At 41.6% G+C, this 27,581-nt stretch overlaps 1 protein-coding gene and 1 long non-coding RNA gene across 2 annotated transcripts in view; both read left to right on the top strand.

The window, feature by feature from the left end:
- The first annotated feature begins 13,792 nt into the window (after nucleotides 1–13,792).
- LOC128141190 (uncharacterized) lies at nucleotides 13,793–16,534 on the top strand. The gene is made up of 3 exons (XR_008234939.1): nucleotides 13,793–13,886; nucleotides 15,877–15,986; nucleotides 16,390–16,534. It is a non-coding gene; the product is annotated as an uncharacterized LOC128141190 (long non-coding RNA).
- A 979-nt stretch (nucleotides 16,535–17,513) lies between these two features.
- HS6ST3 (heparan sulfate 6-O-sulfotransferase 3) overlaps nucleotides 17,514–27,581 on the top strand; it is a 306,807-nt gene continuing 296,739 nt past the window's right edge. The window contains exon 1 of the mRNA XM_052785999.1: nucleotides 17,514–18,443. Coding sequence (XP_052641959.1) covers nucleotides 17,860–18,443 — 584 coding nt within the window. The 5' untranslated portion in view covers nucleotides 17,514–17,859. The remainder of the gene's footprint in view (nucleotides 18,444–27,581) is intronic.

The raw sequence follows: 27,581 nt of genomic DNA, 5'->3' as shown, positions 1-27,581 counted from the left end.
TAGGGTCTCTTTAGGCTTCAGCTGTATGGCTCTGCCGTTACCCGTGAGCGGTACCCTCGGTTAGGTGGGCGCTGTTGGTTCCAGCGGCAGTGGCCGCTCGCAGCTGAGGAGAGGCCGGGCGGTGTTACCCCGGAGAGGGACAGCAGCTGCCTCCCCTGACGCTCCCCAGACGTCCCGGTGCCTCTGCTTGTGCTTGGACTTACATGGCTGTTCTCCCTCGGCCTTCACAAGGGTAAAAATAGTAGCTAAGATCTTACTAAGTGTGAGCAGCTGTTGTAGATTAACCCCAGCCAGCAACTAAGCACCACGCAGCTGCTCTATCACTCCCCCCCGCCCCTCAGCTAGACAGGGGAAAGAAAAAACAGAAGGCTCGTGGGTCGAGGTAAGGACAGGGAGAGATCACTCAACCAATTGCCGTCAAGGGCAAAACAGACTCGACTTAGGGAAAATTAACTTAATTTACTACCAATCAAATCAGAGTAGGGTAATTAGAAATAAAGCCAAATCTTAAAACACCCCCCCCTCCTTTCTTCCCAGGCAGAGCTTCACTCCCCAAATTCTCTACCTAACCCCCCCAGCAGCACAGGGGGATGTGGAATGGGGGTTCTGGTCAGTTTGTCACATGTTTCTGCTGCTCCTTCCTCCTCAAGGGGAGGACTCCTCATGCTCTTCCCCTGGTCCAGCGTGGGGTCCCTCCCATGGGAGACAGTCCTCCATGAACTTCTCCAACGTGAGTCCTTCCCATGGGCTGCAGTTCTTCACAAACTGCTCCAGCATGGGTCCCTTCCACGGGCTGCAGTCCTTCAGGCATGGACTGCTCCAGCGCGGGTCCCCTGTGGGGTCGCAAGTCCTGCCAGAAAACCTGCTCCAGCATGGGCTCCTCTCTCCACAGATCCGCAGATTCTGCCAGGAGCCTGCTCCAGTGCGGGCTTCCCACGGGGTCACAGCCTCCTTTGGGCATCTCCCTGCTCCGGCATGGGGTCCTGCATGGGCTGCAGGTGGATATCTGCTCCACCGTGGACCTCCATGGGCTGCAGGGGGACAGCCTGCCTCACCGTGGTCTTCACCACAGACTGCAGGGGAACCTCTGCTCTGGCGCCTGGAGCACCTCCTCCCCCTCCTTCTTCACTGACCTGGGGGTCTGCAGGGTTGTTTCTCTTACATGTTCTCACTTCTCTCTCCAGCTGCTGTTTCTGAGCCACAGCAACTTTTTGTTCCCTTCTTAAATATGTTATCACAGAGGTGCTACCACTGTCGCTGATTGGCTTGGCCTTGGCCAGCAGCGGGTCCATCTTGGAGCCAGCTGGCATTGGCTCCATGGGACATAGGGGAAGCTTCTAGCAGCTTCTCACAAAAGCCACCCCTGTAACCCTACTGCTGCCAAAACCTTGCCATGCAAATCCAATACAGCAGCTTCATACAGAATATATATATATATATATTCATATATAGTGGTTGCTGGAAGGGAGAAGTACTTAATTTTTCCTGCCCTCAAAGTGAAAGTTTTCCAAACCAATTTATTTTGCTCACAATCATTTCCTGACTCTTTAAAGCTGCTGTGTGGATGGCAGGAGCCAGTTGGGGCACTAGTCTAAGGAGCAGGCTGTGGATTGCATAGTTTGGTTTGTTAGTGCTCAGGACTGGTCAGTATAACATCATATGTACAAACAAAAGCAATCTGTTTGCCAGGTGTTCTCAAACTATGGTACAGAAACTCTGGCCAAACAAAATGCCTGTACTTAACATGCTGCTGGGTCTTTATCATCCAAAAGTATGATACAGACAACCCCGAGGGTTGTTCATATGTAAATTCAGCCTGGGGCCTTTGTGTTTGATCTTTTTTGGACTTATTCTCACAAATTTGTGCTGTTATAAGACCTCAGACAATTTTCAGGTACCACTGTGACACATCAGTGATGCCAACTTTAATATAAATCAGTTGATTTAAGTTAACCTTACCTAGGACTGGTAGTCCAGCCTTCATACACCTCTGTAGAAATAATGAAAAGCACAGGAGTGTTTATCTTGGTTCATGTGTAAGGCCATTAGAAATAACGAAATTCAGCATCTTTTATATGGAGAAAAGTTCTGATATGCTGTCTAAGCATCTTTTTTCTTTCATATTGACAGTTCAGAAGCCGCTGCTGCTAACAGGGATGGCATGGCCAGAGTACTATACGGATGAGTAAGTTTGGGGCCCTTGTGTTTCTGTGCTAATAACCCATGTATGTGGCCAAACTCTTGCATCCACAGAAAGTAAAAACACATGTGATGAACGGATAAAAGACACTTCCACCACTCCCTAGCAGAGTTCAAAATGCATTTGAGGGACTTAGTAGAACTCACACTACACTTGTTCTGCCCAGAATAGGCTATGGCTGTTTTATATTGACCATCTACCAAAAAAACCCCAACCCCAACAATCCATCTATGGTTAAAGGAGTTAGTAACAAGATACTTTGCTGTTTCTTCAGCCAAAACTGAAATTTACTAAGCACGTTCCCCATGTATATACATTTACCACACATTTTTCATAACTCCATGCAATACTCTGTATTTGGGATGATGGATGCATCTACCTTACCCTAATCTATCAATTACTTTTCTATATAAAGTTGCTGTATTATGTTTTGGTTGATATTGATATTGAAGAGGCTGCTATTGTTGCTTAAATGTGAATTCTTAATAGCTTGTAGTTGTTTCATCGTGAGCTGTGACAATTTATGATTTGCCATACAAAAAGATAAATAGAAGTTTGTTGCCACTGGTTATGGAAATACAACTAACTTTGGATTCAGTGGCAAGATAAAATAGTAGCTCTGAATCAAAGGTCGGATAATTAATCTGTGGTGAACTACAGAAAATAGTTTGTCCAGTTTTTATCCTTTCTGCTTAAATTCAGAGATCTCCATGAGACAGAAAGAATCTCCCTGCCAAGGTATCTCTCTCTCTCTCCCATTTAGGACTACTGTTTTATTAGGTGCTTAAAATTTAGGATCATATATAGGCTAAATGAAGTTGGAAGATGTAGAGGACCTCGGCTGGACCGAGGGGCCTGGGGAGGATATTGACCTTGACGAGATTGTAGTGTTCCCGTGAGAGAACAAGAAAGGATGAGAAGCATGCCTGGGAAACTAAGTTTAAGGAATGTGTTGACCGTTTGCAGTTGTGATAAGGAACCTGAAAAAGTCACCCAATGAGGGGTGAGAAAAACAAATTCTGACAACTTTCTGACCAATAAGGGACAGACATATGTACAGGGTAACAAGTATAATGGGTATAAATTTGCTGGCTTGTAGTAATAAAAAAACCTTCTTTGCTTGTACTATAAGAATGCGTACTTGTCGTTTGTCTGTCTCGACCACGACAGGAAGGGACCTCAGGAAGTCTCTAGTCCAACCTCCTGCTCAAAGCAGGGTCAGCTCTGAGGTCCAGTCAAGTCTTGGAAAAAATCCAAGGCCAGCACCTGTACAACCTCCCTGGGTAACCTGATCCATTGCTTAAGATGCGATTCTGATTGCTCCTCAGAAAGAAATACATTGTCTTCCTTAAAAAAGCTTTTGCATATTTATTCATCTTCCCTCTGCTTTGGTACCTTAGCTACATTCTAGCCACAAAGAGCCAATACACACTTTTGAAAAATCTATTTCTTTATATTTGGACAAAGGCAGATTTTAATCTTTTAAGTGGTGTGCAAACCTAGAAGATGGTGAGCAGACTTAATCTTCATTTCTACAGCAGAATTTTTTTGTGATTAAGTATTCCAAATAACACTTGGCCATTCTTGTACGTACATTCTATATTTATGTGAGAAAACCCCTTAGTTCTCTGAAACCGTTTTTCAGCAGAACAGAAAAACAATTACAGCAAAATTTTAAAATTATTCATGCCACAGCTGCGCAAATAAGAATTGATTATCATAGCTGTTTCAGTGTGAATAGAGGAAGTGATTAATGAACGCTTCTCAGTAAGATGCAAATGTTTTATACTATAAGTCACAGTGAGCTATGTCTATTTAATAGAAACAGTAGCAATAAGTGAAAATAAGTTGAGCTTCATCAGTGTATTCAGTTAGCTGAAAATAAAACTTTATTTTTTAACAGATTGAAAACAATTTTTGAGCTGAAATGCTCCCTTTCTCCCTAACTTGTAATGTAAATGTCAAACACGAGTCAGAAGATATACCTGTTAACTGGTTATTAATTGACGGCCTCCTGAGCAGTAGCTGCTGGCATCCTTTTACCTTGCTGTGAGATTGGAGGCCGATCTCTTCAGAACCTGTCAATGTCACTTCTGTCAGGCATCTGAGGTGTTTCCCTGATGAGATTAAGGGTGCCGTACTGCATTGCTTTTCGTCCATTCCATTGAAAATAAAGACCAACCTGGGTTATTTGATTAGCAAATCTCAATATAGTAGTATTATGTAATAAACAATGCAACATATAGTCTGTTAGTTCTTCATTTTGCTTTGCAGGGATGAGCTAGTGAAAGAAAAACTGATGCAGAAGTAACATGAGCTTGGTTTCAACAGCTCACGGAAGCTGCTCAGTGGCAACCTTCTGGCAAGCAGAATTTATGCTGCTTTGCTATGCCTACACATGCAGCTGCAGTGACAGTAAATGGCTCTCTTGCAGTATGCTTCTCTTTCCAGCTTTATTAAAAAAGAAAAGAAACTGAAGCAACATTTTGCTTTGTAAAATAAACATGGAGGTTACAGCTGCTTATTTAAAATGACCCACCTCAGAAATGTAAAGAATATACTTCCCGGGCCAGATCAACAACTTCCTACAAATCTCTGGGCATGTCTGTACCACGTAGTGGAGAACAGTAAAATGTGGCCGTAATGGGGAATGCAGCTTCATGTGGATACACCAGCTTAAGTTCATAAGCAATGCCACTGCTCTGCTACGCCAACAGGACAGTGTGATTGTATTGATTTCTGGATTGTACGGTATCACACAGGTGAAACACCGGTGATACAAAAATTAGCCTAAAATATACAATAAGGCTATTACATCACCATTGTTAATCATTCAAATAATAGCCACATGCTTGTACATGGTTTGTCATATGCAAGTGTTTTGAGAGATTATAACTTCAGTAGACAGAATATTTATAAATAAAAAGTACTAAGTTCAGTGTTTTTACATTAATTCGTAAGCTGATATGTGCAATGAAGTGCCTCAGGACAATTCTGGCCACATAGTGCAACAGCACCATCAAAAAAGACTTTAGTGTGAAGGTACAGGTGCATTCACTGAGAAAATACAGTATTTCCCAGAACAGAGGAGTAGGATTTGACTTGTAGGCCTATCATGTACGAATCAAAAGGTGCTATTGCTACATGCAAGGTGGAAAATATAAAGATAAAATACCTGTACAACAAAGTATATCAGTGATTTTTCCTTTTTAGTCAGCTCAGTGAGTCAAGTTCTGAATCCTTTCCAGGATGGCTAAGAAAACGTAAGTTGGAAAATTAGCCAATGACTCCTGAACGTGCACTCAACCAAGTCGCCTTTGACAGAAGCGAGGACTGCAGAATCACGACATACCGTCTACTGAAAGCCAAGTGCAGTTTTTCTTTGAAGAAACTCTTCTATCCTTTTTAAACTGGTTCAGAATTGCAATTGTGTTTTCACCTGTGCAGCTTTGTGTGTAGACTGCACCATCCAGCGTCCTCCAGTGAATGCATATGCTGGGAGGCAGGGCTGTTTGACGCAGCAGCTCCTGGCTCAGGCTGAATTACAAACTCGGCAGGAGCAAGGAACCACTGCTATGTGAGGAGGCATGTGCTCCTAAAGAGGTAACTTCTGCAGTAACTCCCTCTTGCCACCTGTGCACGGAGCAGTGTTTGGGCCACAGCAGAAGCCAGGCACCGGGACCAGCTGCTCACAGGTTGCGTGTGTCTGAGCGGCCAGCCGGAGAAATCTTGTGTTTATCCTTTACTTCCCGCTGAATGTCTTGCTAGCACACCTCCAATGCAGGAAAGAAAAATATAATGCACCTCCTAGAAGGATGCTCCCCTCGGCATTATGTCATTCTAATTTCGGAGAGTGGTGACACTTAGGATTACACCCTGTCTTTTATGGGGCTGTGACTCTTGGCTGGAAAAGGTGCTGAGCAACCTGAGGTAAATTTGAAGCTGGTCCTGCTTTATGCTCAAGTAGAACAAGATGGCCTCCAGCCCGCTCTTCCAACCTAACTATGTTGTGCGATTTGGTATACTACTTATTTAGAACTTGCTTAGCATAACTTGCTTAGCATTACTAGCTAAATTTGCTGAAGCCTTAGACCACAAGCCGTGAACTTTCACCTAGATGTGTTGAACTTTTACTAGTTAAGTAAAAGAAGGCCCCAGAGCCAGTTCAAGCCAGAAGATAAGGAAGCTACAATGTCAGCAGAAGCTGCAACCTTAGAAATAAGAAAAGAGATGGCGTGCCTAGGGACAATGAAGGGACCCAGTGAAGAACGGGAAGACCCCAGACCTTAATATTACTATTGGTCCGAACTGTCGTGTGAGGAGTGGGGAACTTAGATGGTAAGGGTATAATTGCCCAGGGATTTCTTTGTTCAGGGTCCTCTTCGGAGCCACCTGCCTTGAGCTGTATTGCTCTTAATAAAAAGGACTTCATAGAAGAATCTCTTTTCAGCTTATTGATTTAGCAGAAACCTAGAGTCAAACCCTGTTATGGTAGCTGGCATGCGTAATTTCCATAACAACTATTCTGTGACTCTTAAGTGTAATTTATTTTAATTAAGGCTTTATGTAGCTAAAGCAAAACAGAACAAGCCATGCTGCTTTATTGTATGAAACACAATGGATTTGTTTCCAGTGGAACAAATTCCAATGCTGCTTTTCAGATTTTGCTATGTCCCTTCTCATCAGTCTATCATTTTGGTAATGTTAGTAGCAAACTAGTAGATAGGTTTCTCGCCTGTCAGGGCTCATTTCAGCTCACTTCTCAAATGTGAAAAAGAATACTTATGGACAAGTCATCTAAAGCTATTCCTTCCAATAATTTATGCTGAATTGCTTTAGAGGGAACATAGAAGTATTGCTTTTGAATGATGCAAATTAATATTTTATGTCCTTTTCAGTTAATCTGAGTATATAAAATTTCCAATTTTTATGATTTATACACAAAACTAATTACAATCCATTGTGAAGACAGCTTTAAAAATCAATGTAAAAAATAACAGTTACATGTAAATGAAAGAGAAGCAAAAAGTGCAGCCACAAGCCATTACACATATAATGAAAATGGATTTATTGCTCAAGTCTTTCATTACCTTCTATTATTAAAGCATTAAGAAGGTCTCTTAAGTTTAATCCAAACTGGAAAAGACACATTCACATGCACATATATATGATATTCCAGGCAAATATATATATGCTAAAGCACACTGTGAGAATTAAAGCTCCCAGAAGAAAATTAGAAATTATGATTCCCACATCTCTGAAGTCAGCATGATGTATCTGTCAATGAATTATAAAATGTGTACTTTAAAATGTTCATAAACCGTGGAAAACTCAGGAATTACAGTTTTTTAGCACTGGAACATACACATATAAATTCAGTCCTAGGTTTGTAGTAGCCTAGCACATTTCTTTGGTTCCAGTGGCACTAGCCACTCAAAAATCCAAGGAAGTACAGTCCCAGAGAAATAACAGGTCACTGAACACTAAAGTAACTGCAAAGTTGTGGTTTATATCTGCATATGAAGAGATTCAAATATGCATATTTCTGGAGCTTTGCACCTGTGTATTGAAGTGATTGCACATAATTAGCAATGTGATTATCAAATATGTTTTCACATACCGCATATAATTAGACTTACAGAAACACACTACATTTAGAATATTTTAATGTAGATAAACTTTGAGGGCAAAAATGAAGTGTTATTAACAAAATGCAAATTGTTTAACCCCTAATGTGCTAGCTTCTGCTAATGCTACCTCCTGTATCTTTCCGCTGGTAGAGGAATTTCCAGCCGTGCAAGCTTACCACAGTGGTGAGGTAAGAGCCGGTGGGATATGCTGTGCAAGCTTTTTCACCCCTCCCTAGTGCTGCTGAAGCAGTGATGTGCAGTTCCAGGCTATGGGACACTGAAGACGTAGGAAGGAAGAAAGAGAAGGCAACAGGATTAATGCTGGATGCACACTATCTTGATGCATACTCTTTTGAATATCTTTGTCACTAAAATAAAAGGGTCATGCATCTAGACAGATATTTGGCTAACTTCTGAGATTATACATAGGTATATATCGTAATCATATATAACTAATATCTCATCTTAAACTAAGGGAAAATTATGTTTATCTGTTAGTTTGTAATAAAGCTAGGTTTCTAGCTGGAAACCTCATCTTTATTTCAGTTTTCCATTATTCTTTGATCATGACTTCCTAGATTAAATGAAGTTAAATCAGAAATATGCTGCCGGTACTGGTTATTCACATTTGTTAAACTGCTGTTCATACTATAGTTTTGATAACTCTGACAGTTATAAACAATCTACAATATTATATTAGGCTGATATACTTAGGCCTCTGTTGTGGTTTAACCCCAGCCAGCAGCTAAGCACCAGGCAGCTGCTCACTCACTCCTCCCTGCTCCCACTGGGACGGGGAGGAGAATCAAAAAAAAAGTAAAACTCATGAGTTGAGACAAGTATGATTTAATAACTAAAGTAAGATAAAATACAACTCTAACTACAACAATAATAAAATATAATAGTAATAGTAATGAAAAAGAATATAACAAAAATAAAAGAAAAAAAAAAGCCCAAGAAAAGACAAGTGATGCACAATGCAATTGCTCACCACCCGCTGACCGATGCCTGAGCAGCGATCCACCCCTCACAGCCAACTCCCCCCAGTCTATATACTGAGCATGACGTTCCATGGTATGGAATATCCCTTTGGCTAGTTCGGGTCAGCTGTCCTGGCCATGCTTCCTCCCAGCCAACTCCCCCCAGTCTATATACTGAGCATGACGTTCCATGGTATGGAATATCCCTTTGGCTAGTTCGGGTCAGCTGTCCTGGCCATGCTTCCTCCCCGCTTCTTGTACACCTACTTGCTGGCAGAGCATGGGAAACCGAAAAATCCTTAAGTTAGGATGCGCGCTACTTAGCAACAACTAAAACATCAGTGTGTTCTCAACATTATTCTCATACTAAATCCAAAACACACTGTACCAGCTACTAAGAAGAAAATTAACTCTATCCCATCCGAAACCAGGACAGCCTCCTGAAAGGATTAAGATTAAATGATAGGTCTACTCTATGACACTAAAGAATGAAATGGGAGATCCTGCCTGCTGGAGGTCCTAGCAAACTTTTCCAAAAGAGTCTTTCTAAGAGTCTTCCTTCCAAAAGAAGGTGTAAGCTCCCATTTTCTCCACATTTTTGCTATAAACTTGGGGTTCTCAAACACTTTATTAAAGGAATGCAATTATAAAATCTCTGGACAACTTCTATCCTACTATTGCTTAGCAGTTGGGAGAGAGGATGATAATTATGTTAAAAACATCCGTATTTAAATAGCTTTACAGCATATTAATTGTTATGTTACAATCATAAACATCAATTAAAATATTTTAATGCCTGTTAATTCCCAGTTATGCTTACACATAGCCTCAGATGAGTGTTCGGGGCTGGTAATTGTTTCACAGAACAAATTCTGATATTTCACTCACTGTCAGTGGTCTGCAAGCCGCAGTGTGACTACAGTGCTGTGGGCCACCTCTGTCTTCTCTTAGCAGTGCAATTCTTACTCTATTTCAGCTTTCCTTTTGCCACAAAATGATATACAATGTTGGTAGTTTGTATGTACATGCTTCTCCTCACTAAACCACTTCAACTTCAGGTGCCTTAGACCCCTTGGCTAAACAAGGTGCTTTGACCAGCCTCTATTTTGATCTCCTTTTCTGCCAGCCGGAGAATTATTCCCTCATTTTTTGCCAATTCTTAATCTGAACAAACACTCAAGCAATCTTCACCTCAACTCTCCCGCTGAATTTACAGTTTATTCATCTCAAACCTGTCACAGTGTTGAACAATTTTTCTTCCCTCTTGTATTTCTTACCTAGCCATTGGTCTGTCACAGATAGACTGCAAGGCCAACAGATCCTTCTCTCTGCTGAGGGTTAGGGGAACTCTTAGTATCTTGACATTTTCTGCCACAATTTGCTGTTACAGGTTAAAATTCCCAGTTCTTACGGTAATTACAGTTCCTAGCATACTTTAATCCAAGATCATAAGATAAATTAGTGCTGGAGGCAGATGTCTCAAACCAAGACTTCAAACTGAGTATGAGCATCTAACCTGTCACTTACAGTACTAGTGACTTTTCTGCACTGTGGCTTTTGTAGGTCGGCCGATTTGAGGTGATAGGAGTAATACCACTGCAGCCCCAGCTGTGAAATAACTTACATCCCTTCATAATTAAACCTGAATTCCTCTCAGCATTTTCCAGAAGTCCAACTGAACTTTTAACTGATGGCAGGACCAGTATTTCACTGATCTTGGTAGGATGATTGAGAGAATAAATATTACCATTCCTATATTTTACGAATACACAAAAAGACAACATTAACTCTTTGTATGGCTATACATTAGGGAAGAATCACTGATTACATGCATTTAGGTGCTTATGAAACGATAGGTAAATAAGAAAGAGTTAAGAAAAATCCCCAAACAAGACTTAGAATCCTTCTCGGAAAGGGTTGAATTGTTCTAAAAACTCCTGTTTTCCATTAAAAAAAGTACGGTTCATGAATTCAAACTTCAAAGTATCCAGGTCGGCTTGCTGAAATGAATCCAAGAAAGGTCTATTAAGAAATAGTGGCAACCCAGAAAGTGATAACAGTTCTGAACTTGCTGTGATTTTCAGTAAGGAGTTGCAGGTCAGTTGTAAAAGAAAGGTTCAGACTTGTGGACAGCTGTGAAAGCGAGATAGGGGTGCTACAAGTCTGGAAGTTGAGCCTGATCTACCATTTGCAATGCTTTTCTCCATTTTCCATCTGTATCCCACAGAGATCAGGTGAAAGAGATGAAAGAGTCTGAGATCAAATACTACAGAAATCATTTTTTTTATCCTGAAGAGGGAAACTTCTTGGAAGGTTTTTTTCGTTGCTGCTGCTGGGGCTTTTTGGCTTTGGTTTTTTTTGTTTTTGTTTTGGGGTTTTTTTTGCATCACATCCCAAAGACTGAAAAGATGAACAAAAAAAGAAGGGAGGGGAGGCCTAGTGGATAATTTCTAATATTACTTCAGATTTATTTCTCAGAAAACACTGAAATTTCTAGACTTCATACAAAGTTGTGATGGGGATTTGGATCAAGTTAGACCATGTCTATCCATCGCACATCTAAAAGCCAGTCCTGAAGGAAAAGAGAAGATATGGCCTGAACAACTTTGAAAACCTTAGTAATTTGACTTCTAGACACAAACACAGTTTAGCTCAAGATAAACTGATAGTGGGATAAGTTTTGTTTGATGGAGACTTGCACATTAAGATCACCTGAAAGGAAGCAGAAGGTTTTGGGTGATGGTAGGAGGAAGAAAATATTGCTGTGATGCATATCACCAGGTGGCAGTGTTACACAGTCTTGCAACTCCTATGTGTTACTATAGCAGAAGTTTCGGGATCTTGGGAGGAATACTGATAGGATATGTATTAGTTTTTGCTAGGCAGAAGGAAGCATGTAGCAGTTTCAGAAGAGACAGATCTCTCTCTGCATTGATCTCCCTGATCAGAGTCAATTCTTGGGAGGAAGTTACAATCTGGGAACTTGGATGTTGGCTTGGACACCTTAATCTTTAAACAAGGGAATTTATTGCACGCTGTTAGACTGTTCTTCACTGGGAAAAACAAAAGACCATATACAAATGCAGTAGCATCCTTCACATGGTTGACAGTGACTGAGTCTGTAGCATTTCCACTTGTACCTGAATCTGGAAAAATAAATGTGGGCGTGGTACAGATGACACGCCTTTGATCTGTAATAAGTCTGCAAAAGCTGCCCTACACGCTAAAGTTTGCATCATAAATATTGCATGATTCAGAACGCTGAGGGCTGGAAGGAATGTGTATAAGTACATCTAAGTTCTTCTGTGCACAGAACAGAAATGGGAGAGCAATTTGCTGTGTCTGTCCTGCTAAATGCTTTCCCCAGGCTATCTTCATGTTGCAGATTCCAGTTGTAGAGAAGCATACATAAACAGCCCTATGTTTAGGGGTTCTGGGGTTACAAAAAAACACTCTGCATTTCATACTCTTTGCTTTCTCCCTTTGGTGCAGGACCAGCATTTGCTGCTAGTCATTTGATATTACATCTTTCAATAACTGGAATATTTGTAACTCCACTCGAAGTATCTTCCCACTCACCAACCCTATCTGGTCATATCGTGAAGCTGCACAAATCTTTTGAACAGCAACAGCAGTCAGAGGTTCTTTGGCTAATTTGCAGGCACTGGTCACACCTCGCATCATCCTTGCTACAGTTCTGATTATAGCTGGATACCAGCAAGGCTCGCTGGTTCATGTCCCTAGTGCCACCCCATTCTCTAGGCAGTGGACTCCAGTAAGCCCTGTACGTGGCCCTTACATGCCAGAGATTTTCTTTGCTAACTAACATACTGTAACTTCAACCTGAGTTTTGCAATGTAACTTGGCTATGCCACAGTATGAAAGGCAGGAGAGAACATAAATTTTTCTTCCTTAAATGAAAAACTGCAAATACTCAGTGGTGTTGTCTACATCAGTAAATTAAACATGTTCAGGAACTTTCTTGGATACTGAGGCCAAATAGCATGACGTGGTCTGACCTACACTGAAGCTGTAATCTTGGTCACTGAGTGCTGGTTGGAAGTGATTTCTGGAATGGTTTGACTCCCAAACTATGTCCAGGAGTTGTTTGGGAGAGTGCTAGTTGGCACATGCCCAAATGGTCACAGCATCTTCTCATTTTTTATTGCTAAATGCAGAGGCAAAGCGCAGGAATGATCCCTGGTGCAAGAGCAAAAGATGGCCAAGTTTACGTGGTAGAAAGGAGATCTACCTATAAATACCTAGTTTTGGCATTGATCTAAAAAATCTGGCTCAAAGTTTTCAGACATGTTCCTTTTTGGGGAAACTATCTTCCCAACACTGTAACTAAAAAAAGGTATTGTAGTATTTCTGTGAGCAGTTACATGGTTTTAAACAAAAGAAAAATTACTAGAATGCTGGAAGTGATTTCAGATGTTCTAATTGTCCTGGGTCAGCGTCTTACACAGGGAGAATTATGAATATTCAAAGCAGAATATAGCTAATCCTTTCTCTCATAAGGAAATCACGCAGCAACATGTAAGGAATGACTTGCAGAAGCCACTGCATATGGTCTGGCACATATGAGACATTGACTGAAAACATTGCTTCTATATTGTCTGCTTTCTGACTAAAGGAAATAAAAGGGGGTCATAGGTTTAATAAAGTTATTATATCCAGAAGAAGAATGGCAAGCAGGAGAAGTGAAAATTAACAAGCCTCATAATGAATTGCAACTTTACAATAAGATGGACTGGTGACAGTATAATGCATAAATTGTTTTAAAAGGAAGACTACGGCACTCAGTGTGCCATTGAAATGGAAGGTTCAGTAAGCGCACATACTGACAAAAAATAAGGGAGGTTTATACTTTAAACCTTGGAACAAATTAATCCCAGAGAGATGACTGAAGTTAACATGAGTTTATTAATTTAACAATTTTTATCCTTGTGACAAGGGAGACACCTGGGCTTGCTGCACAATGAAGAATTGGTTTATTGGAAATCTCAACTGGCTACAAGTGTTGAAACGGCTCAGGTCAAGCGGTGATAAATAATTTCAAGAAACCAGTGTGAGGTAGGTGTCACTTTAATTTTACATTAACAGATCTATTAGATGTTAACCTTGTCAGACAGGTAATTGCTAAATGAAATCATACTTTTGCACATTTGCTTCATAATATCGTTTGCCTACTCATGCATTTTGTACAAACCTGATGTTGGCACTGACACTGTTTCACATGCCCATTGCTTCAGACTAGCAAATATTGTATTGACCTTTAAAATAAATGGTAGGTATGCCAATTTTTATTTTTAGCGACTCGGAAAATGTGTTGAGTGTTACCTCGGAATTGGCAAGGAGAAGGGACATACTGTGCTGGAATTTTAAAATAATTTTGTGTGCACATTTTCATGCATCTGGTAGAAATGACAGTAGAGCTGGCATGTAAATTTTAACAGGTGAAGGTATTTTGCCTGAAATTGTTAGGAGGAATAGGTCATTTCAGGATTATTTTATTTGAATGATTGGTGAACTCTGAGCTAAACACTGACAGCATAGGATCTTGAGGAATTATTATGTTAGAAAAAAGAGAATCCTAAATCTTACTCGTAATTCTTTTATTTTGAAATCCACAGAAACTACATTCATTTTGTAAGAGTATCTCAAAACTAGCTTGTAAGTGACTTTGGATTTTCCTTGTAGTTAAACTCTCATTGGAGATTTACAGATGAGTTGTATTTGAAAGGGAAAATGTTGGGATTGAACAGTGTATGCAATTTTTAGGGCTTCATTTTGAACCCGGTCGTGTTCCCATTAAATCGATGGCAGCACGACTGTGTTCAGAATGACCCTTATCATCGCTTCATTGATGCTAATGAGTTACAGCCATTGACTTCTAAAGAAACTAACTGATTTTATTAAAGCTTAATCCCACAGGGCCTTGCACAGTAACATGGACCTCTATAAAGAGAACATAAAATGCTACCAAATGAAAAGGCTATGTTCTCTGCGTAGGGATACTTTGCCTCTGCTGAGCATCGTGAGACCCAGGTTCACTCTGGTGACCCCAACTGCTGTTTGAACTAGGGCCACGTTCAGTATAACTTGGGGTGTAACTGCACACCCCGTATGCAATTGGGAAGAACTGGGTGGTGGTTGGACGTGCCATGGGTTGTGACTCTACATAAAGCCATGAACCATCATTAAGAATATTAAAATTCATAAGTAAAAGCCTGTCTTTGAAAGCTGCATAAACACATTAATTCATGTGGACCTGAAAGTACTTTTTTTCTAGTTTCAGAAAAATGAGAGCTTTCTAAAAGTCAAGTTTTTCATTTAAACCTTATTATAAATATTTTTACTTCTCTTGTGCATCCTTTCTGTCCAGTAAAAAATATTTTTTGCCAGTCTTCATAAATCAGTCACTGTCTTGAGTAAGTTTAAATAAATAAGAATTTTAAATTTAACTGAAATTCACAATTTCTCTGTTTAGCAAATTTAGCTTTGATCTCCTTTTCATGGAGATGAAGGTACAGTGTCAACAATCTGGTATTTAATGAGAAAATCTTAAATTATAATAGCATTTCTGTATCTTACTTCAGTCTAAATCCTTTGGCAATGCTTTTATTCCAAATACGAATTTACCCACACAAGCCTTACTAGTGCTATTCTGTTACCAAAACAAGGCTATTTTTAATGTTGCATCTTTTTTTTTTTTTCCCGATGGTTGCTTGTTACATAATGAATAGGCTGAGGTGAGAACAAAATGCTTCTATATCTTACATGTATACAAATTTACATTTCTCTGGAATAGGCTTCCTGTCGCCTAGTAAAAGAAAGAGAGAGGTTAAAAGGCAACCTCATTAAGTCCACACTTGGGAGGCCCAGGGAGTCAGAAAGCAGGTGAGCACGGTGGTGGGCATAGCAGAGAAAAGTCAGGTCTCCCTAGAGGGAAGATGGATGCTCTGCTAATCTCGCTGGCAAAGAACACGGTGATTTTCCAAGACAAAAATGCTGTTTTCCACTTTGGAAAGAGTGACTGCGTGCACACCTCTTGTCATTACAGACTGAACAGGTTTATTTGACACCAGTCTCTGCATTTTCTTCTGCCAGAGGATGGAGGGACCGGGCTTCCAGTACCGTGGTGTGTGGCTGTACAAAGGTGAATTCCACCAGGTAAGCCATGGTGTTCTCCTTACAAAATTTCACTGAAGATAAAAGTGCATCTCTTTTGATGTCTTGGCAAGACCCAAGAACTTGCTACTCTCTGACTTTTACCAGCGTAATACATTAACACTGCTGTGGGACCCTGGAAATGTGTATGTGTGGGTGGTACGTTCATGTGTTTGAAGTCAGGTGGTGTGTGCCCTTGCTCTTGTGGTAGCAACGTTTGGAATATCTCACAATGTTTAGAGTTTTAACTCCTTTTGTTTGGATTATTTTGTGGTAATTTCTATTATTTCTGGCAAGCTTTAATGGGAGCTGATACTCTCTTCCAAGAGTCCAAATACTCTTACTTTCTATATAAAAATCTTAAGCTTAAAATACATTGGTCTAACTATTTTTTTTTATTGTAAAGTTAAATGGTCCCATGGGAAGGCACTACTCTTCTGTTACCAGCCTTCCAGAGGTGAAGTTGTCCTTAGAGTTGAGCAAGAAAGTTGCTTTAGTGCTGTCAGATATCTAATTAATGCCTCAGTAAATAAAGGCATTCTGTAATTAAATAACTGAGATGTGCAATCAGTTCTAACATGAAATGCTTCGCATATTAATATATTCTAATCCAGGAGCTGTACAAGGCTTGTATATGAAGTGTTTGTAACAGACTTTTAAAAAATTGGAGAGCTCATCGCAGACAAAACAGTGTTTTTTGACAAAACTCACCTAAGTGTGACCTGTAAGCTGAAGGTTTGAATGTGTATTAAAAATGAATTTTCAACAGGGAAAACAACACAGTTTCAGACTGAGGATTGTTGTAAATATGTGAAGGGGCTTTTAATAAAGTAGCTGCTGGGGAATCGATGTTCCTGCCTTGGGAATATAAAGTTTGCCGCCAAGTCAGTTCAGCATTTGGGACTTTATGCTTTGAAGACCACAAGGACCAACAGCGCTGCAGATCATCTCATCTACATTTAATTAGTTAATCCGTGTAGTAGTCAGTGTTGTCCGACCCAGTTATATGGAATACTTTTAACACTGGGGTTACGGGCACGGGCTGGAAACCGCAAACGGTACAAGACACCCTCCCCCGCCCCCGCCCGAGCAAAAATAACGGGATATTAAGGAGTTTAAAAGGAAAAAAATCACGTCCTCGGCCTCCCCCCCGAGGCGCCGGCAGGGCCGCGCCAGCCCCGCCGCCCCGGACCCCACAGCAGCGGAGGGGGGGCGTGCCGCGAGCGCACCTGGCGCAGCCCCCTTGTCAATCTCATTGGCTGCATTGCGCTCCGCCCCCGGCCCCTCATTGGCTGCTTCCGCCTCCCCCCTCCCACCCGCGGGCGATCGGTCTCCGTCCGATACCTGGAGGGGAGCGAGGAGCGACTCCCACCGCCCCCGTTTAACTCTGCGCCCGCTCTCATTGGCGATAGAGCCGGCGTGCTAGGCTCGCCCATTGGCTGCTCAGGCTGCCGGCTTTGCTCCGATTGGCTGGCGGGCGGGGGCCGCCCCGCCGGGGGCCGAGCGGTGTGTTTGGGCTGGAGAGTTGCCGGTGGAGCGGGCTCGGGAGCTGCCGTTGCCGCCGCCGCCCGGCAGCGCGCGCCGGGGACGGCGCGAGGCGCTCCCGCCACGGCGCCTCCCGCCCGGCGGGCGGCTCCCCTTCGCCTCAGCCGCGGGGAGCGGGTGCGGGATGGCCGCCTCGGGCGGGCTGGAGCGCGGCGCGCTGGGCTGGGCTGAGCTGAGCTGAGCGGTGCGGAGCGAGCCGCGGCCGCCTGCGAGGACCATGCCGTCGGGAAGGGAGCCGGGCGCCCCTCGGCTGCGGGATCCGAGCGGGCCGTCCGCCCTGTCAGCGCCCGGCAGCGCCTAAAGCCGCGCCGCGCTGCCCCCGCGCATCGCCATGGACGAGCGCTTCAACAGGTGGCTGCTGCCGCCGCTGCTGGCCCTGCTCTTCTTGCTCATCGTCTACCAGTACGTGTCGCCCGCCTGCCCCGGCGCCGCCTGCCCCCGCCGCCCGCCGGCCTCCGCCGCCCGCCGCTGGGGGGGCCCGGCGGAGCGGGAGGAGGAGGAGGCGGCGGCGGCGGCGGGCGCCGCGGAGGAGGAGGAGGAGGAGGCGGAGGCGGCGGCGGCGGCGCTGCCGCGGCTGGTGGCCAAGTTCCCGTTCGCGCGGGGGGAGCTGTGTCGGCGGGTGCGGTTCGACATGCGGGGCCGCGACGTGATCGTCTTCCTCCACATCCAGAAGACGGGCGGCACCACCTTCGGGCGGCACCTGGTGCGCAACATCCGCCTGGAGCAGCCCTGCTACTGCCGGGCCGGGCAGAAGAAGTGCGCCTGCCACCGCCCGGGCGGCGACAAGGACACCTGGCTCTTCTCCCGCTTCTCCACCGGCTGGAGCTGCGGGCTGCACGCCGACTGGACCGAGCTCACCAGCTGCGTGCCCGCCGCTATGGAACGCCGGGGCTGCGCCGGTAACCGCACCCTCAGGTCAGTGCCGGCGGCGGGGGGAGCGGCGGCGGCGGCCCTCCCTCCGCCCGCCGCCCCCCCCGGGGGGGGGGGGGGACGGGGGACACGCGAGGTGGCGGGGAAACCCGCTGGAAGGTCTCGCCGCGGGGCTTGATTTCCACCCGCTGGAAGTCTGTGCCCACTTTTCCCAGCGCGGTGGGAAGGCTTGCCGTCAGTGGGTCCCGCTCGCCGGCAATTTGGCAAGAATTGCTCGCTGCCGTCGTCACTAAGAAGCAAACGGGGGGAATAAAAAAAAAAAAAAGAAAAAAAAAAGGCTTATCTCCCGGAGGAGGTTCTGGTTTGGGCTGGTCCCCTCCCTGTTTGTTACCTGTAACGCATTCGCTTCACCTCAAATTTGTGCTGATTCCACGTAGCGCGTGTGCAGCTGCCTTTTGTAGAGGTTAGCGGGAGAGAAACTCTGCTCGGTTTTACGCAAGTTTCTCCTATCTGTCCTTTTGAAACTTGCTTTTAACAAAACACTACGCTCTTCTGCGTAAGAAGGGTGCCTCTGCAGAATCTAATGGATCGCTGCAGCTGCCGAACGGTGTAACTAGTGGAGTTTGAAGTATCCAGAAGCCCTTCAACTCTCTTTTTCCCGTGTTTATTGTTGGCAGATAGACTGGTTCTCTGCTTCCCGTTGTGTACTGATCGCTCGCTGTATGTGCGAGCTGAAAGTCGGGAGACGATGTGTGCCAGGCTCTGTGCAGGAACGCAGTACTAGCAAAAAATCACACCCTTAATGTTCTTTGGATGATCTAATGATGGTGGAAAAGTACTGAATTTTGCGTGCATGTTGCCTCCCTGCATGTTATCTTGTATTGTGCTTTTGTGGGGTCTTGCAAAAGGTCTTGTCTGGTTTTAAAATGAAAAAAATTGCCAGATGGGTAATCTCTCCATACGAGATAGCTCTAGGTGATTCAGTAAGTTTTGGGCTTTGTTCTGATTTGTTTACTATTAAATCAGATTATCAGGCTAATACTAGATCCTGTCTTCACTTGTATGATAGATTTTGAACATGTGTAGTAAGAAGGTATGAGCTGAGTTTTGTCTTAAACCTTTGCCCTGTAATGATTGTAACTTCAGCATCTGTAAAATATTTAGGAAAAATACCTTTTTTTTTAGTTATATAGTTTTTCAGCTAACTTACGTGCTTTCATTTTACTGTCCATCTTAATTTCATGAGTCTGCAAACTTCAAATTTTCAGTAGGACCGCTCACACATTGTTTTGTGCCTTGTCATTTAAAAACAGGTACAATCCATGACTAGGTGGACTCATTTTCACAGGGCCTATTCATGAAGACAATAGAGTTGATTATTGTTGTTGTTGAATGATTTGAAGAGTATAGAATATTTGACTTGAACATCAAAGACCTTCCCATACCGCAAAGCTAGTCACATTTTGCATGACTCCAGGCAGGGTAATTTGAATTTATTGTTGATTGTTGTGGACTTGGACTGTACTTGCAGAATACTGTTAAGGTAGTTCACGCAATTTTGTGAAAGATGTTTAGCTGAAGATAATAAGTATGTATTTGTGTGCTAATGGAAGAGAAATGCTGTGAATGTCTTCAAGGACAAAATAACTTGGTGGTAACTGTACAGCTTTAAGGAATATTCAGTAAACTTGTAATGTAAACCAGGGAAGGGAGGAGGAAGAGTAATACTTGTAGAAATGTCTGAAAACAAATAATCTGCCACTGAAGTCCTCTTTTCCTCTCTCATGAAGAATATTGGTAGGTAAATAACTGAGCGCTAAATTGAATTGCAAACATTACAAACGGGCAGTAAAATTGGAGTAGCGGCTTCAGTACCTTGAAATAAAAACATGATTATATTAAGTAAATTTAAAACTTCTGAGTTGAATTACAAAGCAGGTCATAATGGTTATTCGGTGGATAATTAGTAATTGTTTTGGCTGAAGAAAGACATGTAGTGACATTTCACCGTTAGAGCTGAATAGTGGGGTTTTTTTATTTTTTTGTTTAGGTAGTGAACGATTTAGTTAGTGTGACATAGCACTTCTTGATTCGTCTTTACCTAAGTGAGGAAAGTGCTGTGAGTAATTATTTGTTGCATCTTTCTAATACTCGTTTCTTCTTGTGTTATATCCTGCGCTGGCAGACACCTTTTCATTTTTCCCTTGTTTTCTCTTCGTAATCATGTAGCTTGACTTCAGTTTTTCAAGGAGCTGTAAAATGAATCAGATAACCCCAAAGTGCTGATTATCTCTGCTGTGAATGTCTTTGCTCCTGGTAAAGTTGGAATCAAGCCTAAAATACTTTGCTGGAGGACTGTACTATTAGAGGCATGCATCTAAGTTTGGTTTGTGACTTTTTTTTTTTTTTTTTTTAAATGTCTGAACGGAGAATTGGGAATGAGGAGACTGTATGCTTAAAATAGGCAAGAAACTAGCATATGAGTCTAACGTAAAGTATACTAGTTATTTTTAAGTCATCCTTTAAAGCTTCTGAATGTATTTGAGGCATTAGACTTCCTTGAATAGCTCAACTTCTCTCTTCTACCTTCCACCTATAGAGTCAGAAAATTAGGCTAAATTGGTTAAGTATTTGATAATGAATTTTCTTTGTGGCTAGGAGGGCAGCAGGACAAACCATATTATGAATTTGGTACTGGCGTGTTTGATCTCTTGTGCCATATATTTGATGCAGTGAGGATGGTAAGTGTATTTTGGATTTTTTTTTTTTTTCTCCTCATAGCAGGGTGTTAATATAGTCTGTTCTTTCAGATCTCTGTGTAGGTAGCCTATCTCTTACTACACAGAGGGAATAAGGGATTTGGAGTGTAAATCTCCACATTCTGAAAATTTGCTTCTTAGAAGGCTGGTAATAGTGTAACATAAGTAAAAAAAATTAGGCAAGTGTTTCTTGGAAGTATTTTCTTTGCTATTTTGTTATGAGTAAGGTAGATTAAGTCCTACCTTTTAATTCAGGTCTTTAGAAGAGTTCACGAAGAAACTGTAATTAGAATTCATGGGGGAAGTGGTTAGGTGGTAGGGAAAGGGGGGAGTGGATGATGGTCCTAAGGGTCTTAGAAGGTGTGTGAAGCACTACCTCACCCTGGGTTCTTTGTCTTTCATGGGCAGTGTGTTTAAAGATGTTTTACTTCTGAAATCTCATCAGGGTTTTGAAGAGACTTTATCTCAGCTTTTCCTGTTTCTGATGTTGACGTTTTCAAGTCTTGGGTCCCAAGAAGGAACACAGGGCAGAAATTGCTGCTGTGCCTCAGCGATTTGAACTTTTTTAAGTGCAAGCGTCAGTTCTAATTTTGATGTCACTGGACCTTTATCTCTGCATGACTTGCAGAGTCCTGTATGGGAGACTGCATGGTATGAAGTGTCCCGAGTCCTTGTCCCAGCTTAGGTACTTCAGTATGAAAAATTGTTTGTTGTCAGTGTATTGGATGCTATTGTGAAGGTGTAGAACTATCTTTTTTGTTAAGAATCAGTTATTCTTTTGAATGACAGTACTTTAACAGAGAAAAAACAAGCCAAAACAATAACTTGAGACTTTATTTCTTCAAACATTTGCATATGTTTTAATTTTCAGGATGCAAGATGTTCTGCTAAAATACCTGCTTAAGTGTTTACAGAGCCAGGCTATTAGTTTTTCATACTAATGTATAGCTTTCACTTTTACAAAAGTTGCTGTCTGGATGGTGAGGGTATTGAGAAGGGTATGCAGCTGATGCAGTTTTAAATCAAATTCTTAATAGTGTAGTTTTCAGCTCAACATTGCAAATAATTAGTAGTATTAAACCAGTGGGACTTTTCCCATGAAGATGCAGTTAGGTTCATGTGGAAGTTCTTGCATCAGTAGCATAGCCCCCCATACATTGGACAGGAGAGTTACTGCTATGCATTGTGTCTGCAGCTTGGGTTATTTACTCTGCCTTACAAAAATGGGTGTTATAACATAAAGTAACTGAGACTGGCGTGGAATCCTTTTTTTTTTTTTGTCTGTCTTTTTTTTTTTTTTTTTTTTTTTTTTTTTTGAGGAACAGTCTTTTGTGTATTTGCTTTGCCCTCTCTGGAAGTCATTGAAGTTGATGATGCTTGTGTTTAGCTCCATGTCTGGAACGTGGCTTTCCTTCAGTGGTGCCAAGAAGCTGAGGCTACGGAGCCTTAGCCAACATTGCTTGAGGAAGGAAAGGGAAGAGATATGTTAGATGTCTATACCCGGGATGCCAGGGAAGAGTTGGTCTCAAGTCTGAGTCAGTGATGTTAGGCTGCCTCTGTAGACAGTGGGGAGAAATGGAATAATACAGGCAGTCCTTTGGAGGGTCTAAGACATGTCTGATACCTGCTGAATTGTCTTCCTGAGGGCCAGTTCTTCCTTTCACTGATTATAAAGGAAGATGGGAATGGCTCATTGGGACTTGATGTCTAAAACTAGTTGAGAAGAATTCCACATCTAATGTTGAAGAGACATTGTCCAAACTCATTGTCTGCCTCTGTTAGGTTACCAGGTAAAACCTGGTGTATGGGGTAGGACTTGCTTTGCCTCTCTAGTCTATGTATGAGGGATTGAGAGGGGACCTTAGAAGTCCTAATCAAGGCACATTTTCTCCCTTGCTGGTGTGCCTGCAATGTAATAAATAATAATGAATAATTATTAATGATAAGTTTAATTAAACTAGGAAGGTAATCTTTTAAACTACACACTTGAAAGAACACTGCATTGAAAGTGTTGTCTAATTTTCTTACATGAAACAGTGAAATCTGTCTAATTCTGTAAACCCCATGAGCTTTATTATCAGTGCAGTTTAGTCTTCGAAACTATTGATTTTCATTAATTTGCTTCCATTATACTCTCCATTTCCTCATGTCTGTGTAACTTACTGTGTGCTCCATTATTCTATGGAAGTATAAATCAGCGGTAAACCCATGAGTCATGGAATTGGAAGAGCTGAATAGAAACTATTAGTAGGTTTCCTTTTTCTTCTTATGCAGTCCTTTATTTGACTACTGAGTGTTTTTAAAGCTCTAGCAATAACAGAGCGTAAGATAGACTCTGTTCTTTGCAGCCACGGTAACTATGATAATCATAAAAATGTAAGAGTGTTAATTGAAAATCAAGGCTACGCTGAAGGTAGTGGGGAGAAGAGAATAAAAAGTCACAAATATTTAAAGTGGGAAAAAAAGAACAAATTCTCTACCATACCTTGGTATCTTCTACTGAAATGAATGTTAGAGCCAGTAAGCTTTATACAGTTTTTTTTATAAATGTAAGGAATGAGAAGGATTAAACAATTTCCTGAGGTCCTGCTACTGACAGTGTGGGTTTTTTCCTTCCTTTGTGTTGGGTGCTTTAAAAGAACTTCGGTACTCTGCTCAAGAGTTTCATTGTCCTTTCTATTGGAAAGTGGTGTTGTCTCCCCCGCAATGTTTAGCATGAATCTTATTAACTTCAATTTTAAGCCCATTGCATCTTCTGTCTTTTGAGAAACTGAGAACAAATTGATCCCCCCTTCTCTGCAGTAGCCTACTAGGTACTTTGGTTCTTAGGAAGTTCTCTTTCAACCTTCTCTTCTTAAAAAGTAACCAAATCCAGCTCATGCTGTATTTATTGTAGGCCATTCTTAATGTTCCTCCTCTGTGTCAGCTGTTTTCTTGAAATGGGATGCTGCAGTGGGGGTACAGTATTTCATCTATAAGTGTACTACAAAGTGGAGCAAAAAAAGATTACTTTGCTTATTCTGAAAGTTGTGCTTGTGGTTGTACACTTCAGTGATGTTTGCCTACTTTGCAGTTGCCTGGCATTGGCTGTTCAGCTTGGGATTTAGACACTATTCATTTTCTTAAAGTCTAATACTTATATTTCCCATTTGCTTTTTATATGAATTTTGTGCTCATCCCCACTGGATTGTGTTCCTCTTCTGTCAGTTCTTTAATTTGTAAAATTGATTTAAATTTTAATTTTGTCCTTCCTAGCTTTTCATCATTGGCATATTTAATAAATGTATTTTGTATTCAGCATCCACGTTGTTGATGTAAACATTGAATAGAATGAAATTCCTTTGTAATAAACCTTTTGTTTGATATAACTCTCAAAATTGCTTTCCAGGGAGTTCTGCCCCTGCCACATCACATTTGTTTTCTAGACCATGTTTTTTCTGGCTTATGACACTAATGGGAAATGTTTCTAAAGTTATACTTCTTAATTATTTTTTTTTTTTTTTAAAGCGTTTCCTTCCTACTGTTCCTATTCAGAGTCAATTACTGTATTTTAGACGGAAATTAGGCTGATGTGATCCAACTTGATTGAGATAGTAATGCTGTCTGCTAATCTTTTCTTCTATGTGTTTAAAGATAACTTGTCTTGGAAGTTGTGGCAACAACTAGCAACTCTCCTTAACTACTTTTTGCACTGTACTTGTCTCCTGTGAGATTTCCCCTGCTCAGAGCAGCAGACAAATGATTGATGGGGACAGAACTTTTCAGCATCAGGGTTGTCACAGCTCTGGAAAACTTTTGATCCAAAGATAAGTCTTGTCTTCAGACTTTTGAAGCTGCTGCGATAAACTTCAGCAGGTTGCCTACAAAAATGACTAGAACTCATGTTTACTGTTAATGGTTAGTATTGATAAAGCAGTGATCAGTGCTAATTCAGTCAGGAATTGATTGTTCTTATTCACCCATGACTGTAATTTACAGATAACTGAGAAACTTAGTAAGTTTTGAGACAGAGGTGCATGTTATGAAAATGATCACCTGATCTTCTAGCTGTCTGGAAGAGAACTTAGTGATTTACCCAAGCAAACTTGCTTGCTCCTTTCATGCAGACCTTACTGCTTCCTTTTTAATCTAGCTTAATGTATCATGTAGGGGTGGGGTTTTGGCTTCTTCCGGTATTTAATTCTGGAAATAGGCTGTCTTAATACGATTTTCTTTAAAATGAAGGAGCTGTTCTCTTCTTTGTGCAGGAGCCAGGCAGAGAAACCGTGGGGGAGAAAAGAGAGTGGAAGTGTCAGTAGCATCCCCTAGGGCTCTACACTGTTATAAGAGACAGCAGCTGTTGTAACTCTCTCATGTTATTAAGATGCTTTTTAATTTCTATTGACTAGCTGCCTAATTTGGAGTAATTTCCAATCCTCTTGAACTGGATATCGCTTAAATTCTTATGTAGCTTTGGGGTATGTATTGGTTTGAGGTGGAATGGGAAAAGTTACCATTTGAGTGGGAAAAGTTGCTGTGTAATGCCATTACACTGATAGAGACTAAATCTGTAGACCCAGCCAGTGGCAAAAATAGGGGTCAAATTGTGAGCTTACTCTTTATTTTTGAGAACTCTTTGTGGAGGAAGAAAAAAAATCTCTGCCAGCTCAGCTCTAGTGATCACAAAGAAGCTTAATGGAAAGTGTACAGAGCTGGTTGAACTGAATGATTTCTCCCTTCAGGTGTGTTGGCAGTTTTTATGTGTTGCATTCTAAGTCAGCAAGAGTAAAGCATTTCCTCCTCGAATTTGGTGCAGCCATGGTAGTGAATTGAGCTCATAATGTAAAGACTCTGCCGCTCTCTGTGCAGAATGAGATCTGATGAAAGCAAGGGAACCTGTATTCTTTAATGTATTTAGTATTGCATTCAACTTCCTCCCTGTTCTCTGGGAGTATTTATAACCCAAACTTCTATTCTAGTCCTAAACTACATTGGATGTCTTAATGTTCCCAGTTGCCTTAGAAGGTAACTTAAAGTTCTTTCGAAGTTCTGTTATTGCTGAACAAGGTTTTCAAATGCTGTGTAGGAGGCTGATTGTATGAATTAAGGGTCTAATTTGGACTGCCGTAATGATAAAATGATTCAACCTTGAAACAGCTACTGATCTGTGGAGAAAAAATTAACAACAGAAAACTATTCTGGGATTTTGTTCAAGATGGCATAAATCGTCTTTCAGAACAAATTCTAGAGTGGCAAAATCAATAACTCTTGAAGTACTTGGGGGCTGTTAGGTGATCAGTGCTTGAGATCTCAATATGTATTGATGAAAAAGGTATAAAATGGATTCTTGTAAGGGTAGGGCCTTTTATCTTCAAGCTCTTAGGACTTTGGTTCCGCTATGAAGCTTACTGTTAGGTGGCCTCATGTATACTTCTACAAAGACCTGGCGTTTTGCCCACAGCTTAAAGTCATCTTAGAACAAAAGGGGGGGGATTGGCTTTTAATTAATAATTTAAACTTAATGTCTTAAACCCCTTCTTTTCTTTAAAAATTAGTAATCTGTTAGAAAATGGTTGATGTAAAGTGGATTTCAGACATATTAGAAGTGTTCCATTAATACAGTTATATGTCAGTTGTGAGAGTGTATTAACGCAGGTTGAAGTGTGGCTCTGAGTGTCTACAAACTGATAGAGATGCCAAACGTACTGGCTTAGTAGTGGGGAAACTTTGAATGCCATATGAAGAATAATGTTGGGATGGGGAAAGCAATGACCAGGTGCAACTTCAATTTCCAAAGTCAAAATAATAAAAGATTGATGAAACAAACCATGACATTCATAACTGACTTGAGAGTATATTTCCCAGTTCTGTGAAGTAACTTGACATAGATGAGAAGGCTGGCCACATGGTTCCTGGTGCTGTTTGGTACTGGAAGTAAATGGCCCCTTCAGGATATTAGGGTATGTGGAGGAGCTGACCTCTCTGAGACCAGTTACTTTCTGCAAACAAGTAAATTTGAAAGTGAGGTGAGTGAAAGAAGGAGGCATAGTTCACAAAACACTAATCAAAAATACCTTTTTTTTTTAAAAATTCTAATCTAAAGTCTAATACTGTCAATGGAAAGAGCTTGCTGACTTAAAGATTTCTGTTTGTAAGACTTGGGCATATTATGCTTTTAAATGTATGTTAAATGAAATTTCAGAGGTAGTGATGCAGGAAAAAGCTTCTTTTTTTTTTTTTTTTTGGTCTTTAACCATGTAGCCTATTTCTATTCTAGCCTATTTGGTTTTTTTAGCTGGCTTTTGTTTAAGTAGCAAATACATTTGTATCTCAGTGTTTGTGTATTTTCACACTCAAAAGTAGCTACTTGCAATTTTTAACGTTATTTCCATGTGTCTTTGCACACAGGCTGTGGCTGAGAATGTGGGGGTGGGTGGAATAGCAA

The sequence above is a fragment of the Harpia harpyja genome, chromosome 4 (genome assembly GCF_026419915.1).
Source record: "Harpia harpyja isolate bHarHar1 chromosome 4, bHarHar1 primary haplotype, whole genome shotgun sequence".
Taxonomy (NCBI): domain Eukaryota; kingdom Metazoa; phylum Chordata; class Aves; order Accipitriformes; family Accipitridae; genus Harpia; species Harpia harpyja.
This window is presented reverse-complemented; position numbering and strand designations above follow the sequence as displayed.